The sequence below is a fragment of the Cyclopterus lumpus genome, chromosome 10, assembly GCF_009769545.1.
Source record: "Cyclopterus lumpus isolate fCycLum1 chromosome 10, fCycLum1.pri, whole genome shotgun sequence".
NCBI classification, from domain to species: domain Eukaryota; kingdom Metazoa; phylum Chordata; class Actinopteri; order Perciformes; family Cyclopteridae; genus Cyclopterus; species Cyclopterus lumpus.
In genome coordinates, this window is record NC_046975.1 from 7,556,906 (window position 1) to 7,574,556 (window position 17,651).

At 48.7% G+C, this 17,651-nt stretch overlaps 1 protein-coding gene across 2 annotated transcripts in view; it reads right to left on the minus strand.

Annotated features, from left to right (window-relative positions):
* Positions 1-6,087, minus strand: part of efnb1 (ephrin-B1) — a 57,096-nt gene extending 51,009 nt beyond the window's left edge. The window contains exons 1-2 of one of the 2 annotated variants that reach the window (XM_034543811.1): positions 5,123-6,087; positions 4,818-5,003 (exon numbers count right to left, since the gene is read on the minus strand). In XM_034543811.1, the coding sequence (XP_034399702.1) occupies positions 4,818-4,933 (116 nt within the window). In that variant the 5' untranslated portion in view covers positions 4,934-5,003; positions 5,123-6,087. Of the gene's footprint in view, positions 1-4,817 lie in introns of both variants that reach the window. The other variant, XM_034543810.1, reaches the window with a different exon arrangement.
* Between the last annotated feature and the right edge of the window lie 11,564 nt (positions 6,088-17,651).

Here is a 17,651-nt window from a genome sequence, read left to right on the forward strand (position 1 = left end):
ATTAAAGATCTTTTATCAATATTGCCCTTCCCCTGGTCGATAATCAAATGTTGCTTGTTTTTGATCGGCTGACTGATAAATAAAATCTCTTTTTCAGCTCTTCTGCCAACGGACTCATTACATTCAGCTGTTGGCCCAGTTGTGAATCAGTCCCTCTGATATGTCTTGAAAGAAAAACCAACTGTAACTCTGGGTCACGGGGGAGGGGGTGGGGGGTGGGGGGCAATTGCGATCACATACATGCACGGGAGAATTGCTTTTTTTACAAATACAAACAAACAAAAATTAGTTGCAAATGCTCCCAAAGCCGGGGGAAGGAAAACCGTTGTTTTGATGTGCCCCGTTTGACTGCCCCGAATATGAAGAGACGAACGCATCAATAACACACAAAAAGCAGAATGATCACTTTTCAGTGATGTGGCAGCCAAAACCACCAGCGGATAAAGTGAGTCCATCTGGAGCGAGAAAAGAAAGAAGAAAAAAAACACGATGGAAAGAAAACTGCATTTCTTCTTCTCTCCCCCCCCTGAAATAAAGTCAAAACCCCGTCGCCGAGCACCAGGTTGCTCGCCGCCGCTAACCAAACGAAGAATCGTCCGTTGCGCGCCGCTGAAACAACAGACTTGTCGACGCAGAAGTGCACGCACGTAAAAAGCAAACGCAGCTGTCCTCGAGGGGTGAGACACAGGGGGCCTTTACAGCACCACGGGCCAGTTGCTCCACAGAAGTATTTCTTATTGGTCGAGCTCTCTCTCTCTCTCTCTCTCTCTCCGAGTGGGGCTCAGGCTCTGAGTCCTCTCTGTGTAATGAGATCTTTATCAGAGGGAAACACGATCAGAGTCTAAAGGGGGAGAGAAAGGGGGACTCTGGGAAGCAGGGGGAGAGAAGGTGTATCGCTAGGAGTTAAAATGGGGTTGGGGGGGTGGGCCACAAAAACAGGCCCCTGACCCATCGGCGGCGACCTCGCGCTGCGGCGGGCGGTTGAAAGGAGAGCGTTCGCCGGACTCTCTGCGAGGAACTAAATCCGGTTCCTGTACCTGTTCTCGGTCCCGAAGAGTTTCATCAGACTCTCTCGCTCGACAGGTTGCGGCAGTTTCCAGCTTTTGCAGTTGCATTTGTAGTGTTTTTTATTTTTAAAAGCTCCTAAATTAAAATGTCAACTCGCTGAAGCGTTTCTGAACACCACTTTGCAGGAGTCAAAAGGTTTTCTCCCTGTTCGAGAACAAAACCTTTTAAATAAATAAATAATAATTGCTCTGATCGGATCTGGTTCTAAAAACAAAAGATAAGGGAGACGTTTGTTCGTTCCCCCCCCCCCCCCCCAATTACCTCGTGGGAAAGACTTTTCTGTTTTCAACCCCCAATTATCTTAACGGAAAGAAAGCTAATTGTGAAAACAAAACGTGAACTTTAATGAGGCCTTCTGTGCACTTATTATCCTAATGGCAGCCAAATATAATTATGGTGGTTTTGAAAATGCAGTGTACTTGCCACCTCGTCTTTTCAACAGTTTTTTTCTTCCCGCCCCCTTAAGAAATGTTCTCTTTCGGAACAGAAATAAACATGTTTGCTAAATATCACAGTGGTATTCAAATCCAACTTAATCATCATCAAACTCTCTGAACCTTGAAAGCACGCACATTATAGCCCGAACCAGCCAAGTGTTAAACTGGGAGCCAGGCGGCTGAGGTCAGCGGACAGCGAAAATAAGATGAGTAAGTAAAGACCCGCGGCAACAGAGAGAGGCTTTAGCTGACTTTCAACACAAACGGCCCCCCCCCCCCCCCCCCGTTATGCTACTTTGTGCTCTTTTTGTGGGCTTCAAACCCGACACAGGGGCCAAGAAATGTCTGCAAACTGTTTCCATGCCTCGGCGAAACGCGAGGAGTTCAAAACCAGTGCAGCGGACTCCCGGCCAGACCCGCGGCCTGTGTGTTTTACTGAGGTGTGTGAGCCATATCTTTTTCTCCCCCGCCATCGTTTTTGTTTGTCTCCTGAGCTGGGGGGGCTGGGGTGGGTGGTGGTGGGGGGGGGCTACAGGTCATGAGGTAAATATTAGCTAAGGAGGGTTAGAGGACGTGCAGGAACCACTCATAGCAACCTTGTCAGATTATCGTTAAATTGGCATCACTGCAAAATTCCTTAGCGCACTGTGTGTGTGTGTGTGTGTGTGTGTGTGTGTGTGTGTGTGTGTGTGTGTCTCACTCAGCCAAACCGACGGGACGTGATCAGTCATAACAAAGTGACATTTTCGGGCATAATCCCACTCAGCTAAATGAGAACTAATCCGATTTGCTCTGATCAAATGTTAGATGCTTCTTTACCGGCCGAGGACGTTGACGCATCCAGCCTCCTTCTGCACGGCTGGTCCTCCACCAGAATACCCCCCCCACTTCACTCATCCGGCCTCAAGTTAAATATCAAAAAGGTCCAATACATCCCGCAGCAGAAACTTTAACTCTGGGATGTTTCTTCTTCCTCCACTTCTCCTTTCCAGGCGGCTCTACGGCGATGATGTATGTTGCCTGTTCAAGCACGCTGGGAGGAAATCAATTAAGCAAACCCCGGTTATTGATAATGGAGGACCGGGAGTGATGGCGTCCTCGCATGAAATCCATAACAGGGACGCTCGGAGGGAGCCGCACATAAACCTCTGCACACACACACACACACACACACACAAAAAAAGAAAACATACGCCATAGTGGTCCAAACCTGCTGGTTTCCTACATTTTGTCTCATAACTCATGGCCTGTGGGGAGGCACTGGTATTGTTATATTCGGGGTGTATGTGGTACGGTGTGCACGCGGAGGGACATATTAATTTATTAGCTGAGGCAGCAGTGTTCCCCAAAGTGAGAACAGGAAGTAAGACGTCGTAAATCTAGATTAGTCACCAGATAGTGTACTGTACATTTCTATAGGCCTCTCGCTCTCTCTTTCTGTGTTATCGCTATGGAGTAATATAGGAGGAGGCAGAGAGATGGAGTTTAAAACAACAAACAGTGAAGACAGATGCTGATTGCTGCACAAGCATTCCCTTATTTTCTTTTTTTATTGCTGCTGCTGACAGATACATTTCAGGAGAAAAACAGGTTTGTCTTTTGTTATTGCAAAGCCTGCACACGGCACGATAATTGTCTTATTTTTTCTAAGCGCAGAGCAGCAGGATAATTAGGTTGTGGGGAACACTTTGCAGAGTGCATTATTGTTCCACTGTGAACTTTATGAAATATCGGGCCAGCGGTGGTGGTGTTTAACAAGGAACGGAGTGGAGGAACACATGGAGAAATGATCTTCCCAGTCCCTAAACCGGCGTGGTAACCTTCTAAGACATTCCCAGCAGGTGACATCATCAATCAATAAATGTCTCTCCTCTTTTTTTTCCCTATTTCATTTATCTGCCCATGACTGACACGAAGTGTGTGTGTGTGTGTGTGTGTGTGTGTGTGTGTGTATGTGTGTGTGTGTGTGTCTGATGACGCTCATTGTTCCACTACCTCTGCAGCCATATATTCAAATAAAAGCTGATGGGCCATACTATACTCACCATTAGGACCAGGCCACACACACACACGCACACGGACGCACACACACACACACCAGTGGACATGGCAGTAATATTCATACCTACTGACTGCACAACGAGCTCCTGTGACACCTGACATTTGGGGGATGAATCATGGATTCACTTGAATGAGTAAGTTCTAGTTATAAGCTGGTCGAGCTACTCTCCATTTCCCCTCGGTGCAGTGAGCTCAAATGAAGGTCAGCTCGGCCCCATACAGAAACACAGAAGAGAGAGAGAGAGAGAGAGAGGTTGTTTTTCTCCTTCTCTCCCCCTTTTAGTTTATTTTCCCCTTATGAATGCTTTCCAACACCATGCAAATGTGGGAGTCATTTCTAAGTAGGTGATAATTGCTACCAGAGCGTATTTTATTATCAGCAGTCTGGGCTCACTTTTGAGCTTGTTTTGATGGGAATAAAAATGAATCTTTAGAAGAAAGAAAAAAAGGAGGAGAAAAAAAAATGTCTGGCTTTCCGCTGCATTTGCTTTTTGAGAAACTTGCACCCAAATAATATTAGGCTGGATCCGAGCCAGATTAAAATGGGGGGGGGGGTGTAATGTGAATATCTTTCAAGCATTGCCTCGTCTGATATGTGAAACCATAACTGATCACACGAGATTTGGGGCGAACTCGACAAACTTGGGAGAGTTGTGGGGGCCGCAGTGTGGCCCTCACAGAGAAGGCAAAGTGGCCCATGTTCAGGATCCAGTGAACTGGACCACACCTGGACCCACTTGGCATTTCCACGATTTTTGTCATCCACTCAGCTGATTGCACCCATTTACAAGAAATGTCCAGGAAGAAGAAGAAGTGGACCAACTCCCACAGCTCTGAGATAAGGCCGATAGTGAAACGTCCGAGCAGACTTTGCCCCCCCCATCCCTGTCCGGAAATAAACAGAGGCGTGTAATATAGCCATTAACTACTATAATTAACCATATATTATAGCGAGGCCTCCTGTATATTATAGACGCCTCCACCTACTGTGTTTCTTTAGTGCTGGGAAATCCCCCGCTGAGAAATGAATCAACACGAAACTGTGCGGTGCAGGAATGACAATTACAGTCCCCCCAAAAAAAATAAAAAATAAAATGCATTATGCTGCCTTTCTGAGTGCCACATTTAACAGAACACTTAACGCAGCGGGCACACAATGGCAACTTTCCCCCCCAGTAATGCCAGTTCTCCATTACGCACACACCCAGCGAGTTGGGCATTTTGCTGGTATAAATGAAAGACGAGACTTACTTGGAATTCTGCACGCCCCAGATTATAGTCTCCAGCGATTTGGCCGAGGTGAGCGACGACCTGCACGTGAAAATAAAGATCCAGAGGTAATACTTCCAACAACCGGGTCCCGCCATTCTGATCAACGGACGGACGGCGAGCCGAGGGGATCTCAGAGCGTCGGACGGTGCGCCGGGCAGCCTGCGTCTGTGGTGCGCCCGGTGGGAAGGTGAGCAGAGATCAGTCGGGAGCATGTGAGGTCGTTATCAGATACATGTCCTTCTGTCCGACCTTTTAAAAAAAAAAATTAAAAATCGTCTCCAGACCTCCCTACGAGTGTCCCCGTCTGAACTGTCCGCGGGACGTGCGACGAATCCGCCGGTTCTCGATGGGATCTGGGGAGGCGAGCAGCCCCCTGAGTGTCCTGGTTGACCTGTGGCTGAGACACACGCACACACACACGCAGCCCCCCTCGCGACCTTCTTACGTGTCGAGAACAGTCAACGGTGCGATCTCATGTGCGATGAGACGGATACAACCGATCGCACAGGTCTTTTTTTCCTCTCTCTCTCTCTCTCTCTCTCTCTCGCTCTCTCTCTCGCTCTCTCTCTCGCTCTCTCGCTCTCTCTCTCTCTTCTTTTTTTTCTTGAAAATACAATTTGGCGATGCGGCTGCCGGTTGAAGCGCTGCGCCGCGTCTTTGTCAGAGCTCCCCCGGTGGCGTCTGTACCTGTCGCTGGATATAGCCTACAGATGGCCGCATTCATCCATCAGTCACAACTCCGCAGCACGCCGGGAACCCCGAGGTCCTCTTCATTCCAGTGTTATCTTTCGCTCCTCCTCCTCCGAAACCTTTGCTATTCTTCTCCGCGAACGAGTTGAGTTTCTATTGTCAATATTCCTCGCGGCTCTCAGCGCCGTTCCGCGTGCGCGTTGCGCTTCCAGCAGGGTCGCCTCTCTAGTCCGCCTGGGACATGCTGCGTGGCCGGTGCGTAAATAAGCTGCACTGTCTCACTAGTGTTTTCTCTCGCTGCTCGGACACGGATATATAAAAAAAGAAAAGAAGAAAAGTGTCGAGGGGGGGTCAGACCTGTCTTCCGGTCCGCTCCGTGGCTGTGAATCCGCTCGCCAACCTCTCCACGCCGGTGTCTCTCGCTATATTTCTTTTTTTAAACCGCGTAGCACACTCTCCGCGCTCCGGTGAGTGCAGCAGCTCGAGCTCAACTGTAACCCGAGCCGAAGAGCAGCGCGGTGGGGACAGCCCACAGTGCGAGCCGCGGCCAATCACAGCGCGCTCTGTCCGAAGCGAAGGCATTTATGGGGACGTGGAGGGGGCCGGGGAGGGAGGGAGAAAGGGGGTGAGGAGGCAGCAAGGGGAGAGAGTCTGTTATTGGGTTGACCCCGCATCTCAACCCCCTCCTCCTCCTCCTCCTCCTCCTCCTCCTCCACCACCTCGACCCGAGCCATCGACCCAAATTGAATTGGACTTTGGAGTTATTCGTCATACTGAACGCTGTGGAGAAGGAAACGAGCGCGATAGGCTGTTGGAGCGTGTGCGTAAAAAACAACAACGTTGTCCCCTCTAAGAACAGGACCTGCTTGTCCCTGGAGATCCAGTACTAATGTATGCCATAACATTCATGTCTTATAGGCCACGGGGAATTCTAATTATGTCTGTGGTAGGTAGGATGAGTGAATTTGTAATATTTTCTCCTAATAAATATAATTGCAGTTTAAAACCTCTCTTCGTTTAAAAAAAATAATCATAAATCTTGAGAAGGTACAGTATAGGATTACAGTAGTACTGTTATTTCGGTCCTTTCCTTCTCCGCTCAGTGAAAGGAATGATGATTAATGGTCTATTTGGATCTCTTTCTAGTTGTCCCCTTTTGGGATAATGAACTGCATGAGAACTTAGTCTCCAGTGTCAACAGACAATAGACGGTCGGTAGCCTATAGTCATTGAGCCATTCATTCATTGAGGAAGAAATGCTTGACACATAATTGATCATGTCCATGTCTGTGCCCCCTTTGTGTGCCTATATATATGTGTGTGTGTGTGTGTGAGAGAGAGAGAAAGAGAGAGAGAGAGAGAGTTTCACCTAATTGTGGCGCATTTATTCAATCAATGCCGCCCCCTAATGGTTGTGATGAAATCGATTCATGAAATACAGGAGGTTGGATTTAATATAATTGGAGAGAGATAAGGGACATAAAGACATGTCTTATGGTTCCTGAAGTTATTTTTTATTACATCCCGTTGTGCCTCGCCAGCCCATAAATCTTCGTGAAACAATGAGCTCAAGATTAGCGTCAAACCCAAATGGGTGTGCACTCTGATTATATATGTGTGTGTGCGTGTGTGAGGCAGTGATAAAACATGGGGCAACAGAGGTTGGAGCGTCATGGCTGCATCAGATTGAGGATTTTCTGGCTCAGCTTCACCTATTTTGCATGAAGAAGAGGAGAAAAGTTTGCAGAGGTCACAAAGTTGTTCTTTATGCTTCAAGTGGTGCTGGAGCGTTGCCACTGCTGCATCCTCAGAAGCCTGGCTTAAAAGCCGTCCGAGTGTTGTCATAGTGACGGCAAACACGGGCCAGTTGCCACAGCGCTGGCATGTCCCGTCTGACGGCGGGGACGCCTGGGATACCTGATACCTCAGTGGCCAATCGGATGGTCACAGATAGGACCCCCCCGATCTGCTGCGGGGCCAATAAGACACCCTCCTGTGTACGACTGTGACGAGCGCCACAGCTGAAGGGGCCGAGGCTGAGTGGTCGGTAGGAGCATGGCCCCACGATGATGGTGATGGTGGTGGACATACCGTGCTGTTGCTGTAAGAGTTTGATCAAACCGCAGCCTGGAAGCAGCGGAATCCAAAACACATTATTCGCCGAGCACAATACAACGCCAAGGCTTGCCCTGAGAAGCAAAATATAAACTACTCTTTTCCAACACGCACACGTGGCAGAGGACAAACACATCATCACATACGGAGGATCACGGAGATATTGGACCATCCACGTTATTCAACATAGACATAACAGCTCTACAAAGTGCATCACATGTAAGGACAAGAGGAAGCGTGTTGGGAGTAGCTTTCATGTTCTGACACACACACGGAAGGCAATTTGATTTATTCCCCCCTCCTATGAGATAGTGGCATTTCCAAGGAATGAGGTCATCATGTTAATGTGTATAGGTGGTTGTGATTAGTTCCTCTATAAATAGCCTGAATGTACTTTGATACCACAGACGCTCATACACCTACGCTCTTTAGACACAAAATCGGAGTCAGGCAGCAACTAAAGATTATTCTCATTAATGATAATCAGCAGTTCATCCTGAGGGGGACATGAATGTGTCCATGTGGCCATGTGGCCATACGTCCCATAGTTGTCGAGACTTTTCCCTTTTTGAACACAAACTTTGACCTGCATGTGGCAGACCAGGAAATGTACCAGAATCACTAAAGTCAAGAGGATTCATCCTCTCGGGACCATGCATATCGACCTATACCAAATGTAATGGCAGCCCATCCTATAACTGTCCAGATATTTCACTGAAAAGCAGAAACAAACAGGGCATCACCAAAAGTCCGGCTGAGTCATCCTCTGGGGACCACAAATGTCTGCACCAAATGTCACGGCAATGCAAAAGTTGAGTTGATGTAAAAGATGAAAAAAGCAGGAATACATAACTGACTTAAAAGATCATCAATTACAGTACAAAAGGTCGCAGATGAATATAATTGTTTTAATTGCCCACTGATTTGTTTCAGCTCTAAAATGGAGAAAGGTCAGTGATTCTCTCCGCTCTCTGATATTACCAAGATGAACCCGCCTGCCGAGGAACAGGGCTCCTTCCCAATCTGCTATTTACACTTCGCAAACACTGAAGCCATGACATCATCATTCGCCGCTGCGGTCCTGCAGTCAACCCAGCAACCCTCACAGTGAAAGTAAATCACGGTCGAAAGTGGCCTCCACTTGCTTTTAATCTGCCCTTAATGAAGTCTGGCGCGTTCCCCCTGCTGGTGCGGCTCCACGGCACGGCCGGGATCTACGGGGGCCGGGCCGGAGACCCGAGGGCCGCGGCCTCCGTGGAGCTGTGGGACATGTGGCTTCGGCACTATACGGACTATGGATCCAGGTACGAGCCCTTTCGGTATGCACAGGGTCAAGTGGTTAACCCTCGTTATCTGGGGAGGACGAGGAACATGTGACTCGGATGTCTCCAGCTGTAATCAATATCGAACAGCCATTAACCACTGAGACAACACGTCCTCACAAAGACCGACACACACACACACACACACACACACACACAAGCACTCAGCAGCATGTTTCCCGTCCGTCTGCACGCACAGTAAAGTGTCCACTAAAGGAAACAAAGAGGCAAACAACATGGGTTCACTCCAAACACTGGGCCCGGGTTGAAACAGTGGGAAAGCTCTGTTAATGTAAACGGACTATTTTCGGGGCCTGACACTTGAAAAGTTGTCGTGTGAGCTATTCCTGCTGCTTTGATTTGACTGCAGCAACAGCGGAGAGGCCAAACACAACAGCTGGGGCGTCCGCAGACTTACATTTCCTGTTTGTGGTACGCATGATTGCCGTCCAGACGTCTCCCTCCCTCGCTCGTCTCCTTCTCTTGCCTCACCCCACCTCCTCTCGTTTACTCATCTCAACCCATCATGACTGACAGGAAGACGCTGATTACAGACAAATAACAATCTGCACTAAACATGTCCTCCTCGATTTAATGTCCCAGCAGGGGATGTGAGCAAAGCAGAGCCTTTTCTCTTCTCTCCTCTTCTCTTGCTTTCGCTCATATCAGTAATTAGGTCTGATAACAAGCCTCGACAATAGATGTTTCGTGTAACCATCTTTGTCTACATATAAACATCTGGGGATCTTGATAACAATCCTGATTAGTGGCTGGTTGTGATCCTCCTATCTTAACTTGCCACAGTTCCCCTGAATTTTTTTTCTTTCCAGCCTTTCGGATGAGATTAGAATTTGAACAGAGAAATTGTTCTTTGATGCTTAATATCAAAGCGCTCAACAGTTCCCTGCAAAAAAAAAGAAAGAAAGAAAGAAAGAAAGATAGGTAGGTAGAAAGTTGGGACACGCACGCACCCAGACACAGAAACACACACACACAGAAACACACACACACACAGAAACAGAGACACACACACACGTTAATAACTCGCTGTGATTATTTGTTGCCGTAAACTGCATTTAGTAGGCCCGTCGCCCCGAGGCTTTAGAGAAGAGCTAAATTGATGGGGAGAATATGCCAAATGCAGGCCGGGGGGAAGGGGGTCTGTCTATTCTAATAGAATTACAAGCCTCTGATAGATGAGTCTTTTCTCCGAGGCTACTTGTCTGTCAAACATTAGGTCACACTCAGCTTCCAGACTAGGTGGGGAGGAAGGGGCAGGAGAGTGGTGGTGGTGGGGGGTGGGAGGGAATATAAAGGGGCTCAAGGCATAGAGGAGAGAACGTCTGGAGAGGTGCCTCCCTCCCTGCCAAGAAAATGAGGGCAACAAAAGTGGAAGAAAAAAAAGGAGGGATGGAGGAATGAGAGAAAAGGAGAGGGTGGGAGCTGGTGAAAAGAGAGTGAAATGAGTGAGGGGGGTTGGGGGGGTTTGAAGAAAGCGAGATTTGAGGAGGGCACAAAAGGGGGCATTCGAATCCCCTCTAATTAAGGCCTGTGTGATGGACAGGACCTGTGGACGTGCCTCCTTTTCTTTCCGAGTGTGCGAGGGGACGGTGTGGCGGTGGGAGGGGCCAGGCCTCTAGTAGAGATATCTACTGCCAGCAGCCTGAATGGGACAAAGACCTGAATAGAAACTTCAAAGCGACCTCTGTGAGCTCACCCCCACCCCCCTACACCCCCCCCCCCCCCCTTCTTCACAGTCCACGGCTCTGTGATGGTCAACAAGCTCCTGTTCAAGTGGTGTGTGTGTGTGTGTGTGTGTGTGTTTGCACGGCATGTGTGATTCTGTTTTTCAGCCTGTTATTTTCTGACTGCTACATGCAATTCTTGTCAGCTACGTGTGTAGTGTGGATTTCAAAGTGTGTCTTTCTGCCCGTGTTGTTGTCTTGTGTGGAGATGTGTGCACGTGTACGCGTATGTGTGTGTGTGTGTGTGTGTGCATTTGCTTTTAAGAGCAGACTGCAGGTTGCAGATATAATTGGAGCAGGGGATCTGACTCATTTCTCTCCCCCTCTGAACTGAGCGTCGGGATTGGAGCCGGAGCCGACACGTTGAAGGAAATTATTGTCGCTAAATGATACAGAGGGATCTCGCGTCTCATTTGGTCCAGGGGTCCTTACAGATTTTGGCTCACGTTATGATCTTGTGGTGTGCGCCATTTAATTCTATTTGGCTCCGGCTCAGGGCTTCTAATGATCTTCCACTTATCACCCCTCTCCCTACAGTAGATACTCCTCAAAGTGGCTCTGCAGGCTCAGCTAATAGCTGTGCACGACTCCACTGGGTTGGAATCCTTCTGGGGCCCCTGAGAAAAACAGGAAGGCCCAGGGTGATGGCCAGGGCAGGCAGAAAGATAAGATGTGTGTGTGTGTGTGTGTGTGTGTGTGTTTGTTTGCATGCCTCACAAAGGTATCTGTCCTATCTGAGTCCACTTGCATCAGTCAAGAGGCAGGTCAGCCTCCAAAGCCCCCGGGATCAACACGTCATTGTTGTCGCCAGGTGTCTCTGACATGTCCTCAATGACATCATCACTCGGACTCGGACTCTGTCCCCCCCCCCCCCCCCCCCCCCCCCCCCCCCCTCCCCGGGGCAGGTGCGATGTAACGGCATAGGCCACCGCAGCTGCTCCAAGCGACTGGAGTGAGTTGCAAAAGAATCTAAAACTCCACAATCCTTGGATTACTCGATAGTCTCTGATCACTGCAACTGTTTCCTTCTCCAGGAACACTGTTTCATTTTCAAAAATATATATTGTCCATATTATGATGTTGCAATTATTGTATGAGATGAATTGAGCTGTTACTATGTTTGATTAGTTGTAACGACTTTCCTCACGTTCCAACAGTTATCTGGTTACATAAAGGTAAATAAAAATGACACATATATTTGAAGAGGAAGAACAGAGGCCCAGTCCTCACGATGACCGTGGAGAAACATCCTCTGAACGAGCCCTCTCTTTTCCAATCCGGCAGCTGCTGGGATTTGTTCCTGGGAAAAAATACACGTTTTGAACCATAGAAAATCTCATTGAGATAACCTTATCTGCAGAATGTTATCTGTCATCCTGATTATGTCATATGTTTTCAGCTGAGCGTGAGTCTCTGCAGCTATAAATAAAGAGACCATAAAAATCCCGGAGGAGGTCTGTAGTGTGTAATGCACACACACACACACACACACACACACACACAAACACACACACACACACAGACACATTAAGCTGTAAAACAATAGAGGGCAGGATAATCACAGCTAATGTACACACGCACACAGAGCAGAGAGGAAGCGGCGCACACTGTGGCCCAAGCGGACCTATGGCAAAACAAGACGTACACCAAAAACAAAAACACACACACACACACTTTAAACCCGGGGAGACATACTGCTGAATCTGAGGATGTCCTTGTTAGTAAGAAACCGAGGGTACGCGAGTGCTCTCAGCCGCATCATCAAAGCCTCAGCAATTACTCCCATGCTCCCTCACTCTGGCATAAATCTGCTCTTATCTCGGCTCGCTGCAGGATCAGGGAATATCAGCTCCTGCATCTGTTCCATCTACAAACCCAGCCACTAAAAGCACAACAAAGTGGCTCTGCAGGCATAAATAAAGAAAAGGAGGGGCACCGGAAGAAGCGAGGGGGTACAGGGAGAAGCGCTTGTGTGTGTGTGTGTGCGTTCCTTGTCTTATTTGCCTTGAGCATTTGGGGCTCGCTCGCACTGCAATCTGTCAATCAGACAGTCAAAAGCAAACTTTGCTCAAAGCAGCTCTGCCGCTGCGGCTCAGGGGGAAATTCTTCACGGGGATATTAAGACATATGGAGTGAGGGAAGGGTTTGAGTAAAAGGTCAGGGTTGAAGGCTTAGTGGTCGGGGGCAGATATGAAGTTGAAAGGGGCATGTTATATTTATTGGAGGGGTTAAGACAATCACTGGCTGTTTGTCAAAGGGCCTATGAGCTCCAGAGAAGTTAGGATTAAGACACTTTGTCCCCCACCCCCCTCCCTCCTCTCCTTCACATTATTAACCCAGTTTGCGCGGAGAAGTCAACTGATTCCAGGTCTGTTATCGAGAGCAAAGGTACCCACACCTGTGTGAGGCAACGGCCGAAGACGGATGAACAGGTCTGCCAACTATTTTTAGGAGGATGTTTGTTTTCCTTCGCGGGCGCACTGAAGCAACATCTTTCACGTTGACCCCTTTATCGCAGCTGTGACCCTGACCTTCCTCCAAGTCCTCTCTGCGTTTCCTCCTTCCTCTCCGGGACGTCCACTCCCATTCGCCCCGGGTCAACCGCTCCCTGCCTGCTCCACCAAACGCTGGCCGCTACTTTTCTCCTTTTGGTTTAATGTCCTGCGATGTGCCCACATTTACAACCGTTGGAGGCTACCTCCGATCCGGCCGTGAATCAGAGACCCAATGTTACAAGGAAATGTTATAAGGAAATACCTCGGCTCCAGGTGCTGGATGGGGGGTTCAGGGGTGAGAGGTGAAGGGTCGCACACCGCCCCTTAGGGTTCCCTGACCTCACATGACTGATGAATAGTGTGCTAACGAGGACCAGCTCTCTCTCACTGCGTCTGCACTCTCTCTCCTCGTCTTCAACTCTTAATCCCCCCCCCCCCCACACACACACTTTCCTTGGTACTGATCTGGCAGCACAAGAGTAGTAACAGTTCTACCTGCTGAACCTTTAAAGTACGCCGTCATCTGTCGTCTCCCTCGGATTTATAATTACCATCATATCGCGTTCAGACTAGGCACGGTCGCACTCTTACATAACCTAACCCCTATGTGCCAGCGTATGCAATACTTAAGAATAGATTGAATAAATAATTATTGGATGAAGCGTTAAGTCCTGGCCGGCTGTGGAAAGTGCTCTCTTTCTAACGAGGCAGCGCTGCGTCACCGCTGGCTTGTATCCCCGCTGTAGGGAGGTGGAGGAAGCTAATCACAGGCACATGCACAACACATAGATTGCACCCCCCGCCCCCCTCCTCTCCAGCATGCACAAGTTGACATGGTGCGGACATACATGCATGCGCGCACACCCCCTCCCCCCCCCCTCCCCACCGGTCCATTTGCACGGTCATATCGTGGAGCCAATTAAAGAGATGAGTCTTATTAGCAGAGGTGCCGCAGCCCCTCGTTAATCACCGGGGTTTCCTGGCAGGGGCTGGTGACATGCAGGGCCCTCTGTCATCTTTATGAGACCCGTCTCATCAGCCCCTTATAAGACACTCATCCAAACTTTACCGAGACTCGTGATTTAGCAGAGCCGGCTTGGCCCAGAAATGTGTTCAGTCATCTGCGGGTCACCTTTGAATGAGCTTCAAGGGATTTTCTGAAAATGGGAGAAATGTAGGCCGCAGCGCCGCCTCTGAGGCTTGCATGTTTTTTGTGTGTTTTTTTTTTCTTCTTCCTTCTTCTCACACCCCCACCCCCATTCTAATTGAAAAACCATAATTTTGTTTCAAGTTTCCTCCGCGCGGGGTGCAGGGGGGGCCATTGTTATGCTCGCAGCAGTGCTCAGGCCCGCTGGGACGAGAAAGTGGCTCCACAAGAGTGAGGTGAGGAGAGAAGTTGTAGAGAACCAGATTCCAGGGTCACCCGGGGTAAATATCATACGGGTCCCGGCTGGAAAAGAAACTTTGCCTTGTTTTCTCGCCTCACAGGGGTCGAATGCCCCCGCGCGGCCCCCTCCGGACCACCTGCGGATCTGCCGATGACAGATTTCCTCGACACGCCAGACCGTCTCGGTGTCAAAAGGGAGACTAATCCTACCGCTTCGGCCCCTCCGTGCACAATGGCCCCGTCACTCGTTCAGCGTGCCTTCGGCCGCTCTCTGCCCACTGAGTCAATATGACGGCGACGAAGACGACGGGAGGCAGCCACCGGGTTCCCACACTCTATTCAGAGCTTTCCCACTGGAATCCCGGACATGTTCGGGCCTGTCTCGTGAAACCTGCTCCTTATAATGAGGGCCATTGATCCCTTTTCCTCATTTCACATTCACCTTGACATCACCGTTACGGCCCACAGAGCGCCTCCTCTTAATCCCCCCCCCCCCCCCCCCCCCCACACACACACACACCTCATTTCATTGGTTACCGGATATTCCATTGGGCGCACTCGTGCATTGTTGGGAGATGGCACAGAAATGTCAAGGATGGGGCGTGACGCAGCGGACCACGAGGCACTGGGAGACGAGTCCACGCGGGGGCCTGTGAGTGTCCAGTGGCCTGGAAGTTGGCGTCTGTGTCTAATCTGACCGCCGGTCCTGGAAAAAGATTTCCCATGGTCACCCGCTTTCGTCTGCTAGTCCTAACTGAGGAGATTACCATCAATGCTCTCATTGATGATTAATCTGTGGAAGTAAAATTCTAGGAATTTATCCTCTTGCAAAGAGGATACTCATCATCCCTGTGCAACAGCTCTTCTGAGAGTTAATCAATTATACGAAAGGGTTGAATATAGAGCACATACAGTACTACACGCGCAGCGCGTTTGAAAAATTGCCATGAAATGCTTTTCAGATCCTGCTAGATTAGTTTCCCCGGTGTGCATTGCGATTCCCAGTCCTCCTTGACCCCACATTAAGTCCATGGAAAATGCAACATAAACTTCTAGACGTGTTGTGATGATGGATACAGATACAAGAATGGCTAAATCAACACCACGAGGCTTGCGAAGACAAATATTCATGTTTGAATGCTGCAGGAAAATTAAATAAAAAATGTAATTATACGTGCATTTTAGATGTCAACACCAGCTAAATTGATGGGGACCTTGTGGAGACCTTTGGGTTATCAGGAGCAAGTCCAAGCTGGCAGCCTCGTGGCTCCGACATAAACTGAGCAGGCCCGACCTCAGAAACAGAAGCAAACGGGAAATAATCGGGTTTTTTTCTTCTTTTTTTTGGCACAGAAGCGCGAGATGTCGACACGAAGTAACCTCGTCAGAAAAACTGGTTCCAATACAAACACACCGGATGTAAAACGTTTTGTAAAAAGTAGGGGGGGAGGGGGGGGGGGGGGTTTAAGTGCCTCACGCGCATCGTCCCAATAAGCAGACACGTGACGAGCAGACTGACGGGGCCTCTTCATGTCTCACGGGCCCGACATGAAGGGGCCGCTCTCCCGTCATGTTTCATTCTAATAGGCGCATTGATCCGCGAGCTCCTCTTTAGTGACCACGCACTCAGAGGGCCGCGTGACGCTTTCATCCCGTCTCCGCGTGAACACTCTGGTCCCCACTTGTATCATTTATCACTGTGGCGGTGCGTTTGTCTCCCCAGAGCCAGACATTGCTCTCTCTCTCCAGCGGGTGGCGCTGTTTGTATAAGTCGCCGCGGATGTAGCGAGATGTGTGCGCTAAGGACGAAGCGCGCCTGAGACGACACGCATTATAGCGCGCGTTGCCATTGTGGGGTTCAGGAGCCTGTCTTACACTATACCGCCCCCTTGTGTTGGCAGAGTGAATGATGTTAAAAGTGAGGAGCCACAACTACGAAACTATATTTTACCCCAAACTGCATACATGTTCAAAAGGAAAACACCGAGACACTCGGGTCTGACCGGGGCCGGAGTGGGGCCACTTTTCAAACCGGGAATTTCAGGCTCAAGACCAGCCCACTTTTTCCATGGTAGTGGAAATTGGATAAATGAAGCAACAGTTCAGCTCTTACTATCCTATAATTAATACCATGGTCCAACAAATAATGTAAAGGTTAAATACAACAATAATAATCCACTTAAGATGAGAAGTTAACAAATATTCCACTATTCAACAAGGATAGGTTGATAAATTAACAAAAGCAGAAATAAATAAATAAAACATTTAAAAAACATATCACACTCTTCAACAAAGAGGCATATTGAACTAATGTTTACAGTTCAACTCACAGTACAGTGTACAGACTGTCTTATCTGCTGCTCCGAAGCTACAAAGAAAAATTAAGTCATATTACTGCATACTTCAATATCAATAGTATATATCAATATTTGCATAATATTTGCAAAGTCTATGGATCGACATATTTTGGGTGATATAAAAAGGCTAATATTTTAATTCAATTTAATATTTTGCTTGGGAATAGGTTGACAACGCTATTAATCAAGGCTACAGTTAGCCGAATAGTTACGTTGCTAATCATTAGGCCTTTGTCTCTCTTTACAAGTTGCCACTTGTGTTTGTCCTCTTGAAAATAAACCAGTAAGCTTGGCACATTGGGCAGCATCCTCCTCCAATGCCTTTCTTTTTTTAAACCTGGCTTTTTCAGCCCCTCCTGCCCTCTTCCTCCCGTCCATCCTCCATGACGCGTATCGCTGCGGTCGGGCCGGCCCAGCTATCCGTAGCCTAGAGAAAACCTTTTGGAAAAGACAGACTACGGACCGAACCAACTCTATTTGGGAGGGGTGAACTTCCTCGCATGGTACAACCCATGCAGAGGCTGCGGTGTCAGAATGCGGAACGTGTGTCGTCCACTTTAAGAGAAGATGAACTAACGTGACAAATGTCAACAAATACAATTCTCGACCGGCCCAGAAGTGAAGCGGCCCACCGGGAACTCTCCCGATTCTCCCGATTCCCCACCCCGGTCCTGGGTCTGACTAACCCCAGTAGCTGTAATA